The sequence below is a fragment of the Narcine bancroftii genome, chromosome 14 (assembly GCF_036971445.1).
Source record: "Narcine bancroftii isolate sNarBan1 chromosome 14, sNarBan1.hap1, whole genome shotgun sequence".
NCBI classification, from domain to species: Eukaryota; Metazoa; Chordata; class Chondrichthyes; order Torpediniformes; family Narcinidae; genus Narcine; species Narcine bancroftii.
Genome location: NC_091482.1, coordinates 61,002,990 through 61,024,245, shown reverse-complemented (window position 1 = coordinate 61,024,245; position 21,256 = coordinate 61,002,990). Strand labels below are relative to the sequence as shown.

At 44.1% G+C, this 21,256-nt stretch overlaps 2 protein-coding genes across 6 annotated transcripts in view; both read right to left on the bottom strand.

The window, feature by feature from the left end:
* Window positions 1-21,256, bottom strand: part of LOC138749666 (AP-3 complex subunit sigma-2) — a 356,312-nt gene that overhangs the window by 26,083 nt on the left and 308,973 nt on the right. For 2 of the 4 annotated variants that reach the window (XM_069911383.1, XM_069911381.1), the window contains exons 2-3: window positions 2,744-2,835; window positions 1,768-1,879 (exon numbers count right to left, since the gene is read on the bottom strand). In XM_069911383.1, coding sequence (XP_069767484.1) covers window positions 1,768-1,879; window positions 2,744-2,826 — 195 coding nt within the window. In that variant the 5' untranslated portion in view covers window positions 2,827-2,835. Of the gene's footprint in view, window positions 1-1,767; window positions 1,880-2,743; window positions 2,836-6,684; window positions 6,761-7,395; window positions 7,509-21,256 lie in introns of those variants that run through there. The other 2 variants (XM_069911380.1, XM_069911382.1) reach the window with 2 other exon arrangements.
* Window positions 13,260-21,256, bottom strand: part of arpin (actin related protein 2/3 complex inhibitor) — a 10,820-nt gene continuing 2,823 nt past the window's right edge. For both annotated transcript variants that reach the window (XM_069911378.1, XM_069911377.1), the window contains exons 3-6: window positions 20,154-20,286; window positions 17,605-17,811; window positions 15,573-15,736; window positions 13,260-14,434 (exon numbers count right to left, since the gene is read on the bottom strand). In XM_069911378.1, coding sequence (XP_069767479.1) covers window positions 14,426-14,434; window positions 15,573-15,736; window positions 17,605-17,811; window positions 20,154-20,286 — 513 coding nt within the window. In that variant the 3' untranslated portion in view covers window positions 13,260-14,425. The remainder of the gene's footprint in view (window positions 14,435-15,572; window positions 15,737-17,604; window positions 17,812-20,153; window positions 20,287-21,256) is intronic.

Below are 21,256 nucleotides of genomic sequence, written 5' to 3'. Positions count from 1 at the left end.
AAAATCATTTTATACCCTTTTCAAACGATAATCAATTTTTAACTATCTGGTTTAGTAAGGGTATTAAAAATATAGATGATGTTACGAGCAAGGTCAATTGATGTCATTTGAACAATTGAGGAATAAATATGGAATACCTAGTAACGCTGTTCTGTTATTTCCAATTGAGAGCATATTTAAGGGACAAGTTAAGTTTAGAAATGCAATTACCCATTTATTGCAAGATGAAAAGTAATATTAGGAGAGGAAATACCAAAAAAATTACTTCTGCAATATATCTTGTGTTGCAAAAAGGAACTATTAAACAGGGAGTGCATAAATCTAGACAGAAATGAGAGTTGGATCTGAATATTATAATTGATGAGCAAAGATGGCTAGATATTTGTTGAGATTATATGACAAACACTATTAATAAAAGATATAAATTAATTCAATATAACTTTTTATATCAGCTATATTTAACACCACAGAAACGAAATAGAATGAAATCAGATAAATCAGATCAATGCCTAGGTGCAATGAATAGTTACGTACATTTTTTTGCATTCAACTTGGTCTGGCAACACACTAGTCACGGCCTCCAATCTGATTAACACCTCTTCACCACCACCCTCCGATTCTTATTAACAAGCCAATTCTTGTCCAATTGGCTAGCTCACCCTGATCCCTTGCAATCTGACCTGAACTAGCCTACTATGTGGGACCTTGTCAAGGGCTTTGCTAAAGGTCATGTAGACAACATCTACCACCGAGCACTTACCAATGCTCTTGGTCTCCTCTTCAAAAATCTCAATCAAATTCATGAGACCCTATTTCCCATTCACAAAGCCATTCTGACAATCCCCCATCAGTTCTTGCTGTTCTATAAGTATATAGATCTGGTCCCTCAGAATAATTTCCAATAACTTACTAGACTGATGTCAAGTTCACCGATCTGTAGTTCCCCATCTAAAATAAAGATGAAACATAAGCCAACCTCCAGTCTCAAAAGGATGGCCCTCAAGATGAGGAATTTTTTTTCAGCCAGAGGGGGATGAATCTGTGGAATCCATTGCCACAAATGGCTGTGGAGGCCAAGTCATTGGGTATATTTAAAGCAGTGGTTGATAGATTCCTGATTAATAAAGGTGCCAAAGGTTATGAGGAGAAGGTAGGAGAATGGGGTTGAGGAGAAAAATATATCAGCCGTGCCTCAAACGATGGAGCAGACTTGTTAGGTTGAATGGCCTCATTTTGCTCTTGTCTTAAGATGGGCATGGACAAATTAGGCTATGACTTTATAATCACACCTCAATGATTTTCTATGTTAACGCTTTCTTTATAGGTTATGAAACATCTGGATATAAATGTTTGTCTTGCCAGATTGCAGGCACAGGAACTCTGAACCAGAAAACCAGTTATATGGAGATCCACCTCTCTCTGGGAGACCCAGTCTGATAATACTAATGCCACTGATATAAAGAAATTTAATAATATATTCAGTACAGTATTGACAAAAATCCTCTTAAACTTCACTTTACGCTCCAGCATGCAAAAAATATGGCTGATATGGAACTGCCTCTACCCAGTTCTCGTTCTTACTTCCCTCCTAGTTGGACGCCCCATATCTGTGAGGTGCAATCTCTCCCCACCTCCTGATTGCACAATAGACAGCGTCAATTCCTTTCTCCAAAATGTTTTGGACCCGAACTCAAGGATAAACTGTGAGTTCTCAGTCAATCCCAGAGGAAGAATGAAGATATACCACAAGAGTGGAAGCAGACAAACCTGTATCAGATCCAGAATCCCCAACTCACTCTCAGAGGAATCGACACAGAACAGAAAATAAAGGGTTGCATAGTGCCGGTATATCAGCTTGTAATCAGATCCTCCAATCAAACTGTAATAAATCACAGACAGTTACAAACAACTTTATCTTCCCATTCCATATTTTCTCCTCTTATTGCTTTTGTCGTTGCTATCTGTTGATTTTTAAAAGCTACTCAAACCTTTGGCTTACCACTAATTTTTGCAATACTGTATGCCCCAATTTGGCTTTTACACTATTTTTGACCTCCCTTGTCAACCCTCCCCTTAAAATGGGTGGCACGATTAGCATAGAGGTTAGCACCAGTGACCCAGATTCAAATGCAGCACTGTCTATGAGGAGTTTGTACGCTCTCCCCATGTCCGTGTGGGTTTCCTCCAAGTGCTATGGCTTCCTCCCACCCTTTCAAAATAAACAGGGGTTGTAGGTTAATTGGGTGGCACAAGCTTGTGGGCCAAAATGGCCTGTTATTGTGCTGTTAGTCAAAATTTAAAATTAAAATCCTTCTTCTGAGCCTTCCTGTTCTCTGCTTCTTTGCTTATACGTTGAAGAAGGACTCAAGCCTAAAACGTCAGTTATCTATCTTTACCTTCTATGAATGCTGCAAGATCATCTGAGTTCCTACAGCATTTCTGTGTTTTTACTAGAATCACAGCATCTGAAGACTTCCGTGTTTCATTTCACTCTCACCAGCAGTCACGCCTTCTTGTTCCTGACCACACACTGAATTTGAAACAGTTAATCTAATGGGTATGACTGCCTCCAGAAACACGGTGACCTGATGTGTTAGTATTTGATGCTCATTTTCCAGGACATTAACTTTGATCACAAGTTCCTCGAGCAACCAACACTTACTGCAGTGTGGTTTTACAGTGGAGTTTAGGCCCACAATACACAGTCAGTCTCCTGGAGTCCCACAACTCTCCCACCACTCACCTGCCACCTTCCAGAAAGTTGCAGACATTTTCATCTCTCCGGGACACCAGCTGGAAGGTTTCACGGATAATCTGTTGTTGCATGTCCTCCGACTGCAGATACAAACAGTCAGTTGCAAAGAACACCGGCCCAAGCTACTCAGCAACCAACTTTGGGAACCTGCCCATCTACCTCCAATGCATGCTTACAATGGAGACAACTACATCCACAGATATTCCCCCACCAACATCCTGTACAGAGGTTGAAAGACCTCATGAGTTGCAATCACGTTGATGACGGATGCAAGGATGGTGGAATACATTATTCATCCTTGCGGCAACCCACAACTTACAACTCAAATACGTCAAACCTGATTTCACTTCCAACAAATCACTCACTTGGTGGGATTATTTAAGTTTTTCTAAATATTCTGCTACCATTTCTCCAACCTTGGATATGAGCTTTTTTCACCATGACAGACGTTAGGCTAAATGGCTACTCAATTCCACTATTGTTGACTAACTAAATACCTACTCCTCCGTCCTGCCGTTAGAATGCTTTATACACCCCATGAAGGACACCTCAGCCTCCTCTCTTACAAAGAAAACAATCTCAGTCTGCGCTGTCTCTCTTCACAAACCTCCATGACTGTAACATGGCATACAATATGCTAGCTGTGGCCATTGAACACTGCACTAATATTCGATCATTTACAAAGCATTCCCCTACCCAGCTCGTCCTCTCCAAAAACTTCAACCAAATGAACTCCATTTCCCAGGTTTCTGCCTGTCCAACCAATATCTTCATTCTCAGAACCATCTCCTTCACAATCAACTTCACAGCTGGAAACTTCAACATTTGCCAACGTCTGATTTATCTCAACAAAGTAAAGCACAAGAACAGGCTCTTCGGCCCACAATGTCTGTGCTGACTGTGATGCCCAATTTAAATGTTCCTTAAATGCTACCATTATATCTGCTTTCACCTCCTCAACCGCTGATCTCTCTCTGTAAAAAATTGGCCTCACACATCTCATTTAATCGCAGTAGAGGGTGCCTGGAATGCATTGCCAGGGGTGGTGATGGATGTTGGTACAATAGGAACATAACGCAGACTAATGAGTGGCTGAAGAGATGGTGCAAGCGGCAAGGTTTCAAATTCTTGGATCATTGGAACTTTTACTGGGGAAAAGTGGGACAGGTTGTACCTGAACTCAAAGGGGACCCAATATCCTGGCTAATACTGCTTGGGAGGGGGGTGGTTGAACTAGGTTCATGGAGGGATAGGACCCAAAGGAAAGAGGCGGAGGAAGAGCCATTTGGCCCACAACTTGGTACAGCTGGTAGGGATTTTGTGTGGAAGGACAGGCAGAAAGGGCAAACGCAGCTAGTGGGTTGTTCCAATGCACAGGTACTCAGTGCCAAAAAAAAGGAACAAAAATAGGTCTAAATGTTTTATATTCAAATGCACGCATTACAAGCTATAAAGTGGATGGGCTGGTGTAGTACAGCTACACATTGGTAGGTATAATGTTGTGGCCATCACAGAGTTGTGGCTAACGGATAGACGTCATTGGGAGCTTAATGTCTAAGGATACAGAGTGTATTAAAAGGATAGGCAGGTAAGCAGAGTGGCAAGAGTAAAGAGACACTGTTGGCAATTATATACAGACCTCCAAACAGTAGCCGGGATGTGGACAACAAGTAGAAAATGGGTGTCAGAAGGGTAATGTTATAGTAGTCATGGGGGAATTTTAGCATCCAAGTGGATTGGAGAAAACAGGTTGGGATTGGATCTCAACAGAGAGGTTTTGCAGAAAGCCTATGAGATGGCTTTTAAACAGCATGGTGATGAGCCCAGTAGGGGATTAGCTGTACGAGATTGGTGTTGAGCAATGCACCAGAGGTACAGGATAAATAAATACCAAAAACGAGAAAATAGTCACATGGAAAATGTCACAACTATGGCTGACAAGAAGAATGAAGCCCAATGTAAAAGCAAAACAAGGGTATACTAGGAAGCAAAAATTAGTGGGAAAAGGATTGGGTGGTTTTTAAAAACTTGCAGAAAGTAACTAAAAAACTCATAAGGGGGTAAAATATGAAGTATGAGAATAGGCTAGCAAATAATATCAAAGAGAATACAAAAAGCATCTTTAAGTAAATGAAGAGTAAAGGAGAGGTGAAAGTAGATATAGGACTACTAGAAAATGATATTGGAGAAATAATAATAGAAACCAGGAGATGGCAGAGGAACTAAACAAGTATTTTGCCAGATGTCAAAGGGAAGGGAAGTGAGTGAAGGTACTATTTCAAGGGAGAAGGTGGTCAGAAAGCTGAGTGGTCTAAGGGTGCATGTCTCCTGGACCTGATAGATTGGGCCCTCGTTCTGAAAGTAGCAGTAGAGATTGTGGAGGTATTGATAATGATCTTTCAGGAACCATTAGATTCTGGTTTGGTACCAGAGGGCTGGAAAATCGCAAATGTGACCCCACTGAATAGTGAATAGGGAGCGAGGCAGCAGAAAGGAAATGATGACCAGTTAGCCTGATGCCAGTGGTTGGAGTCGACTGTCAAGGATGAGGTCATAGAGAACTTGGAGGCACATGACAAGATGGACCAAAGCCAGCATGGTTTCCTTGGGGGAAAATCTTGTTCGATAAACCTATTGGAATTCTTTGAAGAAGTGACAAGCAGGCTGAATAAGGAAGATGAAGTGGATGTTGTGTATTTGGATTTTCAGAAAGCCTTTGACGAGGTGGCACAAACGAGACTACTTCACAAGATAAGAGCACATGGTATAACAAGCAACACTAATGTGGGTAGACCATTGGATGATTGGCATAAATAGAGAATTGGAAAACAGGGATCTTGTTCTGGTTGGCTGTCAATTGCCAGTGATGTTCACAGGGGTCAGTGTGGGGGCCACTTCTTTTTATGTTGTATATTCAAGATTTGAATTGTGGAATGAATAGCTTTGTGACCAAGTTTGCAGATGACATGAAGGTAGGTGGAGGAGCAGGTAGTGTAGACGAAACAGGGAGGCTGCCAAAGGACTTGGATTAGGAGAATGGGCAGAGAAGTGGAAAATGATTTACAATGTTGGAAAGTGGTCATGTACTTCAATAGAAAAAAATAAACCTGCAGATTATATTCTAAATGGAAAGAAAATTGAGAGTTCCCAGAGGCAAAGGGACCTGAGAATTCTCATGTGGGATAGCCTGAAGATAAACCTGCAGGATGAGTCAGTGGTGAAAAGCAATGTTAGCATTCCTTTCAAGAGGAATAGAATGCAAGAGCAAGGATGTGAGGTTGAGGCTTTCTCAGAGTATTGTGAGCTGCTTCGGGGTCCTCATTTAAGAAAGGATGTGCTGACTTTGGAGAAGGTTCAGAGCAAGTTTATAGGATGATTCTGGGAATAAAGGATTTATCATTTGAAAGCTCTTGGCTTGTACTCATTGGAGTTTAGGAGATTGAAGGGGAATCTCATTTAAATATTTCAAATGTTGAAAGGCATGCAGAATAGATGTAGAAAGTAGTTGTTTCCATGGAGGGATAATGTAGAATAAGAGGGAACAACTTCAGGATTGAAGCTCGTCTGCTTATAACAGAGAATTTCTTTAGCCACAGGTTGGTAAATCTGTGGAATTTATTGCCACAGACAGCTGTGGTGGTGAAGTCATTTTGGTGCATTTAAAGCAGAGATTGATAAGATTATCCAGGGCATCAAAGGTTATAGGGAGAAGGCCAGGCAGTGGGAAAGTGAATCAGCTCATGATTAAATGGTAGGGCAGACTCAATGGGCTCAATAGCCTATTCTGTTCCTATGTCTTACAGTCTCATTTAAGACCAAGACAGGCATAGGATGCAGGAAGAAAAAGAGGTGAGATGTGAAGTCGGGAAGTTTCAGTTTGTTGAGTAGGTTCCTAAAGGTCAATACAACGTAGTTTTATGTTCTCTCACCTTCTAGTATTTGATAGTTCCATGCTGGGTAAAAGATTCTGTCTCCCCTATCCATGCCTTTCATCACATTATAAACTCAATCAGATCTTCCCTCTGAAGCACCACAGTAAACAATCCGTTTATTTCCTCCTCCCCACCAATCCCCCCTCCTTCCCCTCCAATCCCCCCTCCAATCCCCCCTCCTTCCCCTCCAATCCCCCCTCCTTCCCCTCCAATCCCCCCTCCTTCCCCTCCAATCCCCCCTCCTTCCCCTCCAATCCCCCCTCCTTCCCCTCCAATCCCCCCTCCTTCCCCTCCAATCCCCCCTCCTTCCCCTCCAATCCCCTCCTTCCCCTCCAATCCCCCCTCCTTCCCCTCCAATCCCCCCTCCTTCCCCTCCAATCCCCCCCTCCTTCCCCTCCAATCCCCCCTCCTTCCCCTCCAATCCCCCCCTCCTTCCCCTCCAATCCCCCCCTCCTTCCCCTCCAATCCCCCCCTCCTCCAAAGTGTATGCCCAATATAAGCCGCCCCCACCCCCCTGATCAACCTGTCCCTTTGCACCCCCACACAGTGACTGGACCCCTGGTTCTCTCCACAATCCTCCTTAACCCACGCCAGACATTAATTGGGGAGGGCTGGCCCTAGTCCAAAGGAGGGAGGGAAGGAGGGCACGCTGCGGGTTCGAGCGGGTAACGTGGATGCGGGGCTGGGCCCCGGGGCTCCGCCACTCACGAAGTGCTGGTAGAAACGGCTGAGCCGCGGCTTCCCATGGTTGTTAAACACCAGAATCGCTTTGATCATCCTCTCGGCTCCCCTGCGCCACTTCCGCTGCGCACCGCCGCTTCCGGCCAAGCGTTTCCACTCGAAAGCAGCACCTGACCGAAGCGCAGTGGCCCATCACCGCCACCTTGCGTCCCGCGGAGGAATTGATCCTTCCCAGTCGAGTGAATAGAGCAGAGTCACGTGCGCGGTGCCTTCTGGGTACACCATACCTCCATTGACCTTGGATTATCAGAAGAGGGCCTGGAACTCCGGCAGGTGAAAAATCGAATTCAACTGAGATTAAATAGAATGCTTCAGTGTCGCTTTTGTGTCTGCACTCCGGGCGTGACACAGCAGGGGCGAAAATTGTGAATATAGCACGACACCTTTTTTGGAATTTAATTTAATTTTTTCTCATCGTTCCCAGTTTTGTAAGGTTCCGAACTTGGCAATGTTTGCAACTTCTTCAAACCAGCCAGTATATTTCCCACTCCGCACTTGTAGAAGTTTGAAAGGCGTACTACATAACAAATCTCCTCAAACTCCTTAGAAAGAACCATAGTTGCGCCCTCACGTTGCTTGGGTGTGCTGGTCTTCCGAAATATTAACTCCCAGAAACTTGAAGGTTCTAACTCCATCTCGGGTCCCATTAATGTGGAAAGATGTGTGGTCCCTTGTCCACTCCTTCCTAAATTCGTCAATCCTGGTTATTGATGATATTGAGATCAAGATTGCTGTTCTGGCAGCACCCAACCGGATTCTTGATCTCCATCCTGTTTTCTGATTCATTTCCAGTCAGTCAACAGCAGGATCCAAGGCCCCTCAGGCCTGCCTCACAAGTTGATCTGCCTGTGACTTTGCTCTTCCCTATTGCGCTCAATTACCCAATTTTTCCAAAACTTATGTTTTACTCTCAGGGGTAGATAATGGCAGAGATGCATTGTTTGTATGATTCTGTGAGAGAAATTTCTACATGCATCAATTTCAAATGAGGTCACCTAACCCGAGTCTCCAAACCTCCCTTTTAGATTCCTATATATTTTAATGAGGTGACCCAATCTGTTGTTATAGAACTCTTATGAGAGAACAAAACTCTCATCTAAGGAGTAAGCCCAGTGAATCTCATTTGGTCAGCTTCAAATACTACTTAATCCTTTTCATGCTCCCTTAGATAAGGGAAAGGCTTTGGTGAGGTCAACAAAGGTGATGTAGAGTCCTTTGTTTTGTTCTCTGCATTTTTCTTGGAGCTGTCTGAGGGCAAAGAACATGTCAGTAGTTCCTCTGTTTGCGCGAAAGCCACACTGATTCTGGGAGGACATTTTCGGCGACACTAGGTATTAGTCTATTAAGGAGAATCCTAGCGAAGATTTTGCCTGCAATGGAGAGTAGAGTGATTCCCCTGTAGTTTGAGCAGTCTGATTTCTTGCCTTTGTTTTTGTACAGGGTGATGATGATGGCATCATGAAGGTTCTGAGGCAGCTTTCCTTGGTCCCAGCAGAGCATGAAAAACTCATGCAGTTTGGTATGCAGAGCTTTGCCGCCAGCCTTCCAGACCTCGGGGGTGGGGGGGGGGGGGTAGAATTCCATCCATACCTGCTGCTTTGCCACTATTCAGTTGTTCAATTGCCTTATATGAGCAGGAAAGGGCTTTGGCAAATACTAGAGCGCCTCGGATGCCCCCCCATGTTCCTCAACATGGTTATCCAACTGCACGAAAACCAACAAGGTCGGGCCAGATACAGCAATGAGCTCTCCGAACCCTTCTCCATTGACAACGGCGTGAGGCAAGGCTGCGTCCTCGCACCAACCCTCTTTACTATCTTCTTCAGCATGATGCTGAAACAAGCCATGAAAGACCTCAACAATGAAGATGCTGTTTACATCCAGTACTGCACGGATGGCAGTCTCTTCAATCTGAGGCACCTGCAAGCTCACACCAAGACACAAGAGCAACTTGTCCATGAACTACTCTTTGCAGACGATGCCGCTTTAGTTGCCCATTCAGAGCCAGCTCTCCAGCGCATGACATCCTGTTTTGCGGAAACTGCCAAAATGTTTGGCCTTGAAGTCAGCCTGTGGAAAACTGAGGTCCTCCATCAGCCAGCTCCCCACTATGACTACCAACCCCCCCACATCTCCATCAGGCACACAGAACTCAAAACGGTCAACCAGTTTACCTACCTCGGCTGCACCATTTCATCTGATGCAAGGATCGACAAAGATATAGATAACAGACTCGCCAAGGCAAATAGCGCCTTTGGAAGACTACACAAAAGAGTCTGGGAAAACAATCACATGAAGAAACACATAAAGATCAACGTGTAGAGAGCCGTTGTCATACCCACGCTCCTGTTTGGCTCCGAATCATGGGTACTCTACTGGCATCACCTATGGCTCCTAGAACGCTTCCATCAGCGCTGTCTCCGCTCCATCCTCAACATTCATTGGAATGACTTCATCACCAACATCGAAGTACTCGAGCTGGCAGAGTCCGCAAGCATCGAATCCATGCTGCTGAAGACCCAACTGCGCTGGGTGGGTCACGTCTCCAGAAAGGAGGACCATCGCCTTCCCAAGATCGTGTTATATGGCAAGCTCTCCACTGGCCACCGAGACAGAGGTGCACCAAAGAAGAGGTACAAGGACTGCCTAAAGAAATCTCTTGGTGCCTGCCACATTGACCACCGCCAGTGGGCTGATATCGCCTCCAACCATGCATCTTGGCGCCTCACAGTTCGGCGGGCAGCAACCTCCTTTGAAGACCGCAGAGCCCACCTCACTGACAAAAGACAAAGGAGGAAAAACCCAACACCCAACCCCAACCCACCAATTTTCCCTTGCAATTGCTGCAACCGTGCCTGCCTGTCCCGCATCGGACTTGTCAGCCACCAACGAGCCTGCAGCAGATGTGGACATTACCCCTCCATAAATCTTCATCCGCGAAGCCAAGCCAAAGAAGAAAGAAGATAAGGGAAACCAGACTGTGCTCCGTACTCCAAGTGCAGCTTCATGACACTCTGACAATTGGACAATTATTAGTGTCTTGATTCTAAACTACATCCCTTTGTACTGTTTGCTGAACCTGCTGGAAAAATTTTGACAATTTTCTATCAAAAATTTGCCTCAAACCCTACTTTTTTCTTTACACATTTTACCATCTAACCGTTTACAGCACGGAAACAGGCCATGTCGGCCCTTTAAGTCTGTACCGGTTCACTTGAACTACTCCACCCATTGGAGATTGTAGATCCACTGGCGATTGTAGATCCATTGGCGATAATCTTCCAGAAATTGATAGACTCTGGAGAGATTCCAGAGGATTGGAAGGTTGCCAATGTGGTTCTTTAGCAAACATCTCCAGACACTAGAACTCAAAATACAGTGCTTTCAACTGTGAGCTGTTGGCCTTGAACCTGCCAATACGATATATTTTCACTTCTAAGAGTTGGATTTAGTAAATAACTTGCATAAGACACAAAGATCAGGCCAAGAGAACCCTTGATCCAACATGCAGCAAATCCCAGCAGCACCCATCTTGATCTCAAAGGTCTTTGTTACTTTCCTCACATCTCTGAGCTCAGAGTTCAAAATATTTTGGAGAGAAAATAATTTTCATGGTTTGAATAGGAAACTTCATATTCTGAAACCACATGTTCTAAAGACCACCACCAAGGCAAATATTTTACTTGCCCATTCCTTTTCATCCACTTGCTGTAGCTCTCAGTATCTGCAGTGCTAACATGCTAGGCACTGTAATGGTTTGAGTAATTTTTAGACACTTTCTTTTAATAAAGGGTGGTGGATGTTGTATACATGGTAGACTCATTCAGAGAGTCATGAGACAAAGGGTCCAAGGATTTTGCAGGGTGGATTCAGAATTGGCTTTCCTGCAGAAAGCAGAGGATAGAAATACATGGAACGTATTCTGGCTAGAAGTCAGTTTTGCAGAGATCTGTTCAGGGTCCCCTGCTCTTTGTGAATTTTATAAATGACCTGGACAAAGAGGTAGGGGGAATGGGTCAGTAAGTTCACAGACATGAAAATTGGAGGTTGTGTGGATAGTGCAGGTTTGTCATAGGTTACAAGAGGGTATAGACAGAATGCAGTGTGGGGTGGTAAAGTGGCACATTGAGTTCAATCTTGGCAAGTGTGGAGTAATGTATTTTGGAAGGTCAAACGTGATGGCAGAGTACATGGTTAATGGCAGGATTCTTGTGTGGAAGAACAGAGGGACTTGGGGGCCAAATCCATAGATGTCTCAAAATTGCTTTGCAGGTTAATAGGATAGTTAAGAAGGCCTTCATTAGTCAGGGGATTGAGTTCAAGAGCCATGAGGTAATGTTGGAAGTTCTATAAAACTTTGGTTAGAATATCATGTTCAGTTCTATTTACCTCATTACAAGAAAGATATGGAATCTTTCGAGAAGGTGCAGAGGAGATTTAAAAGGATGTGGCCTGGATTAGAGAACATATTTATGAGGCAAAACAGCTATGGTTTTTCTTTGGAACAAAGAAGAATGAAAGTGACTTAAAAAAGGTCTATGGCAGGGGTGGCCAACCTTTTAATTTAGACATACAGCATGGTAACAGGCCATTTCAGCCCATGAATGCCTGCCACCCAATTAACCTAAACCCCCAGTATGTACTTGTGGGCCGAAATGGCCTGTTACCGTGCTGTATGTCTACATTAAAAATTAAAAGGTTGGCATCCTGAGAGCCATAGATAGGGTGGACGGCAAGAGAAGCAAACACACGAGGACAATAATACATTCTGAGGGGAGGAAAGATTAGGGGAGACATCAGGGGTAGGTTTCTTTTATAAACACAGAGTAGTGGGAGCCTGGAATGCATTGGCATGGTGGTGGAGGCTGGGACATTTAAGATTTAGGCACATGGATGCAGGAAAAATAGAGTTATGGGTGTGAGGTAGGGAAGATTTAGTTTGTTGAATGGCGGTGGCACTGCGGAGCTGCTCTATTGTCTGTGTGTAGAGCTGGGAGAGTGGAGAACTGTGCTGCTCCAAAGGTTTCAACTGCCCAGTCCTTCTGCCATTGACTCCATACATTAAATGGCTGGTTTAAAGAGCCGACTGTGTTTGTAAGCAAAATCCTGCAACCCCGTGATCTGTTCCCAACATGGTGACATCTCTGTTCAGCAGTAGCCGCAGGGGAAACAATGGCACAGGCACCAGAAACAGGGAAAACACCTCCCCCCCCATTGAGATAGAAAAGTGGAGGGGACAACCCTACAGGAAAGTTACCATGTAGTGGACCAGCGAGTGGGTCAGCAGCTGCAGTTGGGGGACCCACACAGGCTGCTGGAGGCTGGCTTGTGGGAACCAGGTACCGAGCCAGGATTTGAGAGGGTGCTGAAGGCAAGAGGGTTCATAGGGCCATGGACACTGAAGGCTTCCTGGTCGTATCGGAGGTTTGGATCTGGAGTTCAGGCTGTCAATGGACTGTGGGAGCACAGGAGGCAAATCCACAGACACTCAATGACTCTGAAGGGACTTTCTTTCTCCTATTGTCAGAGGCGCTAGACTGATGGTAACTCTTGGTTTGCCTTACAGCAGAATAAAGTTAAAGAACTTCGTGTATATTACATTTTTAATGTATTATTACGTGACAATAAAGGGAACCTTATATAGGCCAGCACAACATCAGGGGCTGAATGGCCTGTAGAATGCTGTAATGTTCTATGTTGTACTATGCATCCATGATCCCATGAGTCCAACCACCCTCACTATGCAGGTACTGAACACAGCAGCTTACACATTTTGCTGAATGACCACCTGAACCAACGTGAAATTTGAGTAAAATAACAAGTTCTATACATTAGAGGAAAAGAGTTGGAATATATTCTTCAATGGAAGCAAGCATCATTAACAAATGGGTGCAGAAGTTCAGGTCATTTATTCAATTTCAGTGTTGACAGTTAATCCTGAACCAGCCATGGATGGAGGGTTCTGCCCTGGTTCGATACCTGTGGCTTTAATCAGTCTTCATAATCTCTCCCTCCTCAACCTTCCAACTTGTTGATTTACTAACCTCAATGACCTCACCAAAGCCTTCTGGCTGGGACAGCACACACTTGCTTTTATTCTAATCTCTCCACGTGCACTGCCACAGGCTCATTTCCCACAATTGTGCCGTTACTTCCAGAATCGAGCATCTATCCTACCCACATCATCTCCCCCCTCCATTTCAAGCCTAGAGTAACCTCCACTCCACCTCCAGTGGTCCCTCCATGGTGACTAAATTATCAAACTGCTTTTTCGCCATCCAGTTGTGAACGAGCAGGAATTTCTCTGATGAATTGACAGTGAAGGCTGAAGCCATCTTTAACAACCCCTTCACAATCTCCATTCGCTGACCATAGACCGTTCCTCTCTTGGAAACGATCTGCACCACACTGTTTGCAACCTAATGTTGCATTAGCAGAGTTCACTTATGGACCTTATACCCAAGCCAGATGAAGACCATATCCTCCCCCTTCATTGTCACTGCCAAACCCCTTACAACACACACCTGCTCTCCCTGGCCTACATTTACTGCAGGCTGAGTAAATAAAAGCAAATACTACATCTTTGTTCACAGCATTGGGGGACTGCTGGGCCAACCATCTGCTTGTCAAGAACGCACCTCTGGAATGGAGCACATTAGGACGAACGAGGAGGACCAATGGAATTAAAAGACACAATGGGGCCAGGGTTTAGGAGTTTGTCACATCAGGGAATGCCAAAGCAGTACATCAAATGCTGGAGAAACTCAGCAGATCACAACAGAAAGCATAAAACATGCTGCAAAACCAAAGGCAACGCAGATAGAACCTTGGAACCAAGAACAGAGATTCACTGGGTAGCTTTCCACAGTTTCAAAATCAAGAGGTCTTCAGCCAAAGTAATTTGTTTTATAAACAGATCAAAAGATGAGATTGAGCGAAAAGGCTGTCTGGGTTCTTTTCCTGGGCCAACAATGTCATCGTTTTGCCGACTGGGTCTTCAATCATCCTAGAATCAAAACCATTCATTAAAAATTAATAACATCAATAAAACAAATCAAATCTAAAACAGGAGCTGCTGGAGGGACTCAGCTCATCTGAAGAGCAGGATCATGTTGAGTGTAGATGAAAGGCAGCAGTGGTGGATGAGAGAAGGGTACTGGGAGTGGGGCTGTAGGAGCAGGGGTGGGTGGGGTGGGGAGTGGGACAGTAGGAGCAGGGACGGTTTGGAATGGGAAGGTGGGAGCCCCACCACACCTCCCTGCCCCAGTAACAAATCATCATGGCATAAAATGAATGATATCCCACTAATATGCAACTTCAATAATCCAAGATTTCAATAACTGCTTCAAAACTGATTATTAAAATGACTAAATGCCACAAAAAGGTATTACTTTTCAATAATTACATTTGTTATGCAAGCCCATTTTTATCTCAGTTCAGCAAGAACTACTGTCTGTGGTCTCTAGGTGGTGGTAGGGGTTAAGGTCCCAGGAGCCTGAACCCTCTGTTCAGCCCCAATCTCACCATCACCCACTCATTGCTGATAACATTTTGTGGCCGAGGAATGGCCGGAAAATAGCCCCTCCTCTCCCTGATCAAAGCCAAGTCACCCCAGTCATTGCCTGATCCACGTTTACAGGACCTGCTATTCCCTGACCAGCAGTGCCCTTTGATAGACTGTTGTGAGCCTCTCATCTATTCCTCACATGTTCTTGTTCTCTTTATCTCCATCCTAATGTTCTTCTTCCTTCCAAAATGTCCCACTGCAGAGGATTCAGCTCCAGCTCTACTCACTTGGCTACCAATCAAATCCATTTCCCCCATTTGAAGAGCATTCTGTTAACATCTGTTTATGACTTCTTGCTTCTGTTCCCTTGTATCAGGATTTACTCATCTCAGCAGGTTCATAGAACCATTTAGACCAATTGTAACTGATGAAAGTCCCTTGTTTGCCTGCAAAATTAATTCAACAATAACCCATTTCATGTTCCTGCCTGAGAAATTTCTTCTTGCCTGCAGCACCTTACGAAGCTCTTCACTCTTCCAAACTCCCTGTTGTTCCAGTGACAATGCAACATGATCAGTTCCTCCACCATCAGTTCCTCCATCACCTCTTCAATGAACATTGCCTCTCCATGCCTTACCCACTCATCCTCGTCAGCCCCCTCTCCTTGGCCGCTGCCTTTAGCCTCTTGCTCGTTTTTAGACTTTGTAGCAAAGATATTATCTGTCCAGGAACTTCCTGCTTTTTTGTCTCCGGCAAAGTTGCATTTGGTCATAGTTTCTACATCCATTTTGGCCAATGAAACTGAAAATCAAGAACATACATTATTATTACAGACAGTGTCACTCACCTTCCTGCATGTACTTGGTTTCAGTCCTTCAAAAGATGTGCATCACACACTGAATCTCACACCGTGCAAGCCCCTCACACACGCTCAGTCCAAGGAATCGAGATTTTGCTTCTGCTTTATCCCAGTAACCGCTAAATTATTTGTACTAAAAAAATAAAATCACGATGCTGGAGAAACTCAGCAGATCAAACAGTGTACGTACCAAAGATAAAAAAATACATAACCAAAGTTTAGGGCTTGTCAAGGTATGGAAAAGCATTCAAATAAAAAGGTTGGAGGGGAGGCATGGTCGCACAGGCAGGAGGTAACGTGCTGTTTTTTGGACTTGCTGATTTTCTCCAACCACAGTTTTTACTTCAACCACAGTGTTTGCAGACTTTCGTGTTTGACTTCAAATTATTTGTACTGTTCCATTATTTCTGTAAATTTGATTCTGCGAATAAGCACCATTGATATTTTCCTCTGAACTGTGGTATTTCTGTCTCCAAGGCCAGGAGTGTGCAGTGGCCCCATACAATCTGGTTGGTGCAGTGAACGTGCCCAAGCGTAGAAATAACACAACTAACATGTTATCTCACCAAAATGCATGAAAACTCTGTGCTTTCCAGCAATATAAAGGTTTGAATGTCAAGATTATTAATGCAAATGGAATTTGGAAGATTCCTCAAACACCTGATTACTATCTGGATACCTCAAGGTACAAGGAGGGCAAATGGCATATTGGCCTTCGCTGAGGGGGAAAAACGGGGCAGATGGCCCCATTAGAGAAGGGGCTAGACATTTCAAGGTGTGGAGAAATTTCTTCTGCCAGAGGATGGTGAATCCCTGGAATTTTCTGCCCCACAGTTGTGGAGCCAAGATCATCAGAAGTATTTAAAGCTGAGAATGTTTTTCTTTTGCAAGATGAGAGATTTGAGTTATGGGGATTGGGCAGAGGCTGGGGTGGATCAGCCATGATCATAATGAAGTGGGAAACACTTAAGAGGCCTCCTCCTTTTCTTGTGAGGGAGGACAATGAAGTGGACAATAAAAGCAATGCTCTCCTTTACTCACTAAGGCATAGGATACAAGATAGGATAGGGAGATGAGCATTGTGAAGAAATCCCATCAACATGGTACAGGAAGGACATGATGCAGTGGATTCATGGTTGTGTTGCCAGGACTGGAATTGTACCACGAGGATCGGCTGTAGAGGCCCAAGTCAACACTGAATGCTCAGGGGAGATTTAATTGGTGTGGCAAATTAAAAGGGACAAGGATATATTTAATATTAAAGACCTATTTCCCCAGTTAAGGTTAAAATAAGCACAGGGTACAGAACACAAGAAAATGGGAACAGAGCACTGGCTTGCCCCACTATTCGATATGAAGACAGCTGACCTGGCCCAGGCCTCAGCCCCACACAGCCCTCAATTCCTTCATCTTCCAATAATGTGTCTTTCACTTGAATTCTCCAATTCTGGGGTATCCTTTCTTAAATGAGGACCAAGGGCTCAGAAGAGTGTGAAGTAGTTGGATGAAACAAGAGCAGTTTCACCCAGAGGGTGGTGGGTTTCTGGAACTTGCTGCTGGAGGAGTGGGAAGAGCAGAGACACTCCCACATTTATATCATTTTGGACATGTGACTGGAGCTACGAACCTAATGCTGGAAAGTGGGACTCAGCTGGGAGGTTTTTTTTTTGAAGGACCAAATGGCCTTCTTTTTCTGCCTCTGTGAATTGGGATTATATTTCAGCAGGGGCAATGTCTGGAGCAGCCCGGTGAAACAAGAGATTCTGGATTTCCGATCCAAACCCAGCCAATTCTAAGACCATGCACTTACGGATAAATGGGCTGTTATCCTTCGTTTTCAGACGCAACACAGTGCCAACCTCCAGCTCAATGTTTTTCATCTCTTCCTCAGTGATCCAGAACGCTAGGCTTTGGTCTGGTGTGTGCTTCTCTGAGATCTGCACCAGCTCTGGTTGGTAAATCAGCTTCTTCAACTCTTCCGTTGAAATTTTGTCTGACTCCCCTTTCGCTTCCACCTCTATCACATGGTGTACAAACAGGAAGAAGCCTCATTAGTGTCAACATTTTGCTTCAGGTAAGTGACCTGCATGGACCCATCAACCTACCCAGGTTGGGACCCTGCTCTGACCACTTAACCAGAAAATTAGCAGATTTTTGCAAGAACTCAAGGACAGAGCAGAATGAGGCCACTTGGCCCTTCAATCTGCCCCTGATCTACATTGATCTCAACTCCTTTTAAGTGACGGTTCCCTGTAACATTCAATTCCTCAAGTATTTATCAATTTGTGGATTAATTTCTCCACATTAATATCTGCTGATCTGCACTCCACCAGTCTTGGGAAAGAACATCTGCCAGAAGAAATTAGGAGTGACTGAAGATCTGCAAGCATCTTTTGATGCTTTTTTAAATGATTTATTCCTGAAAAAGAACAGGACCAAACCACCATCACATGAAACAAAAACAGAAAAAAAAAAATTCAATGTCATGGATCACGTGAAAAGAGAAAATATTTCAGATCAATAACATCAGAGCAATTAAAAGATAAGCCCATTGTAAGTTGCAATGATGGCAGAGATAGGAAAGGCTGTGGAGAAAAGCAGACAGGTCCCTGAAGTGGTGGGGATCAAGAGAAATATAGAGTTGGGACCTAGCTGAGAGGACAGTTTATACTCTAACCAAGTATAAATGCAGAATTCACAAGAGAAACACATACATATATAACTAGACATACAGCACAGGAACAGGCCCACAAACCCATGTCACCCTATTATACCCAATTGATGTACACCCCCCCCCCCCCACCAGTATGTTTTGAAGGGTGGGAGGAAACTGGAGCCCCCAGAGAAAACCCACAAAGACACGAGGAGAACGTACAAACTCCTTACACAGAGCATGGGATTCAAACCCCGGTCCTGATTGCTGCCGCTTTAATAGCATTGCACAAACCGCTACGTTAACCGTGCTGCCCTCCAGGATATTTTAAAATCAGCTCGATTCAGCCTCTCCACAAGATGCTGCCTGATGTGAGCACTTCCAGTGATTCCCATTTTTAATGGAGATGTAACCGGTGATGGAGTCATATTAAAAGGGTCAGAATCATGTTGTATGATTCAAAGGCAGCTGTACTGGACAACTAGGACACTGGGGTCCAAGCTCAGTTCAGGAGAAATGATGAGGAATGCAGTCTTTAATAGAGCAGCTGCTCACAACTCCAGTGACCTCTGATACTGTGCAAATTTGCACATTCTATCTGTAACCATGTTGGATTCTTCTCTTACATGCAGGTTGGGAGACTAATTGGATATTATAAATTCCACCCAGTGTACAGGTACAGGAAGGAGATAGATCAGCTTGTTAAGTGGTGCCACAACAACCTTGCACTCAACGTGAGCAAAACCAATAGATGACTGTGGACTTCAGGAGGAAATCAGGAGAATATCTACTAGTCCTCATTGAGAGGTTAAGTACCTCAAAAAGGAAAAAGTGTGTATCATGGTTAATGTGATTTATGGTGTGAAAAATAAAAAATTAAAAATAAAAAAAAAGAGAGGTTAAGTACCTCAATTCCTGGGTGTCAACCCCTCTAAGGATCTGTCCTGGAACCCCATTGTTGATGCAATCATGAAGAAGGCTGCCAGCAGCTATACTTCATGAATTTGGGGAGATTTGGTACATCACCAAAGACGTTTGAAAATTTCTACATGGGTACTGCATGTTGGGTTGCATCACTGCCTGGTATGGAGGTGCCATTGCACAAGACAGGAAAAAACTACAAAAGTTGTATGCTTGGCCAGCGCCATCACAGGTATCAGTCTCCACTCCATCGAGGACATCTATAAGAGGCAGTGTCTTAAGAAGGCAGAGTCTATCCTCAAGGACCCTCATGCCCTCTTCAGGAAGGAGGTACAGGAGCCTGAGGATGAACACCCAGCAGCACAAGGACAGCTTCTTCCCATCTGTCATCAGATTTCTAAATGAACAATGAACCACAGACACTTTCTCTTATTTTTCCACTAATTTATAATTTTAAATATAATTTTATACCAATGTTTGCACTATGATGCTGTTGCAATACAACGGATTTCGTGGCATGTTCACGACAATAAATTCTGATTCCGAGGATCTTGAAAGGGATGAATGGGAAGGATAGAGGGAAAATAAATGAGTGGGCCAACGCAGACTCACAGTTGGAAATATGGAAATGTAGCAGGGCTAAGATGACAAAGGCAGCAAAGATGGAAGTGAGAGATGGGAACTTCTGTTCAGCACCAAAGCCTGATCGGATGGCTAAAGTCCCTGCCGGCCTGGGCCCAGTTAATAAGAATGTGGCTATCTGTAGCCCAACTCTGTGTACTCACTGAAGGAAGACATCAAGTATCCAGTGTTGACTTTCCTGGTATCACTGAAGTTTGGTTCAATCTCCACTCCATGAGAATCATACTTCCTTTTGTGAATTTTTGTTGGTTTAATATACAGAATGAAGTAACGATACTGAAAAATATGCAATAAATATTAAATATGGAAATATAATATATTGTTATTTATTAATAAAAAAACTTAAAACTCATGGAATTACAGTAATCCCATTTGCACGATATTCTAACCCATTTTCTGGTCTGCCAAGAGTTTTATCCAACATTAAGAACTTCTTCGTTGAAATTAAAAGTTTATACAATAGCTTTAACATGGGCACCCTGAAGAACTTCACAATGATAATTTTCACTATCAAAATTGGTCGAACAGGAGAGTCAGGTGGTTCAGCAAGGACCAACTGAACAGAAAGTTCTGAGACAATGAGGCTAACCCATATTCCATAACACCAGGACAGGAAAACAGCAGCAATATTTGCTTACTAAGATTCTATGCAACTACATGCAAAGCTGGCCCTCGGCATGAAGGCCACAGTGGGTATCTCTCTACTCCCTTTCTCTAAAGGCCTGTGGATTCCAGCCCAAATGTTAGTGTCCTGGAGTGTTGTAGAACCAAGACAACCAGGGCTACAGCTACATAGTTTCCTCATAGTGATAGCACAGGAAGACAAGAATACAAGATATAGATGGGAGCATTGTGCGCAGTTGTGGTCACCCAACTATAGAAAAAATGATGACAGTGCTCTCTCCAAATAATCTGACCGCCAGTCTTACAGCTGACAGCTCTGTACCACAGAGTCTGGGCCCAAGATGGCAGCATCTGTGCTTGGCAGCAGTTTCAAGGTTTTGCAGACTCCAGGAGAGTTGCCCTGATATCACTTTTCCATGTCGCAACATCTTGGTGAAACCTTTCACCATCTTCGTCACTGACTGCAACAAGATCAACGGGGAAGAACTCATCTTCCTGGCGACAATAAAAGCTATTGTTAAAGTTTGTTAAGTACACTCACTATACTATAGTCTGAATGTGCTGTTGCAAGGCACCAGTAACAGGGAAAAGACCCCCGTTGAAGAGGAGAAGCAGAGATGAG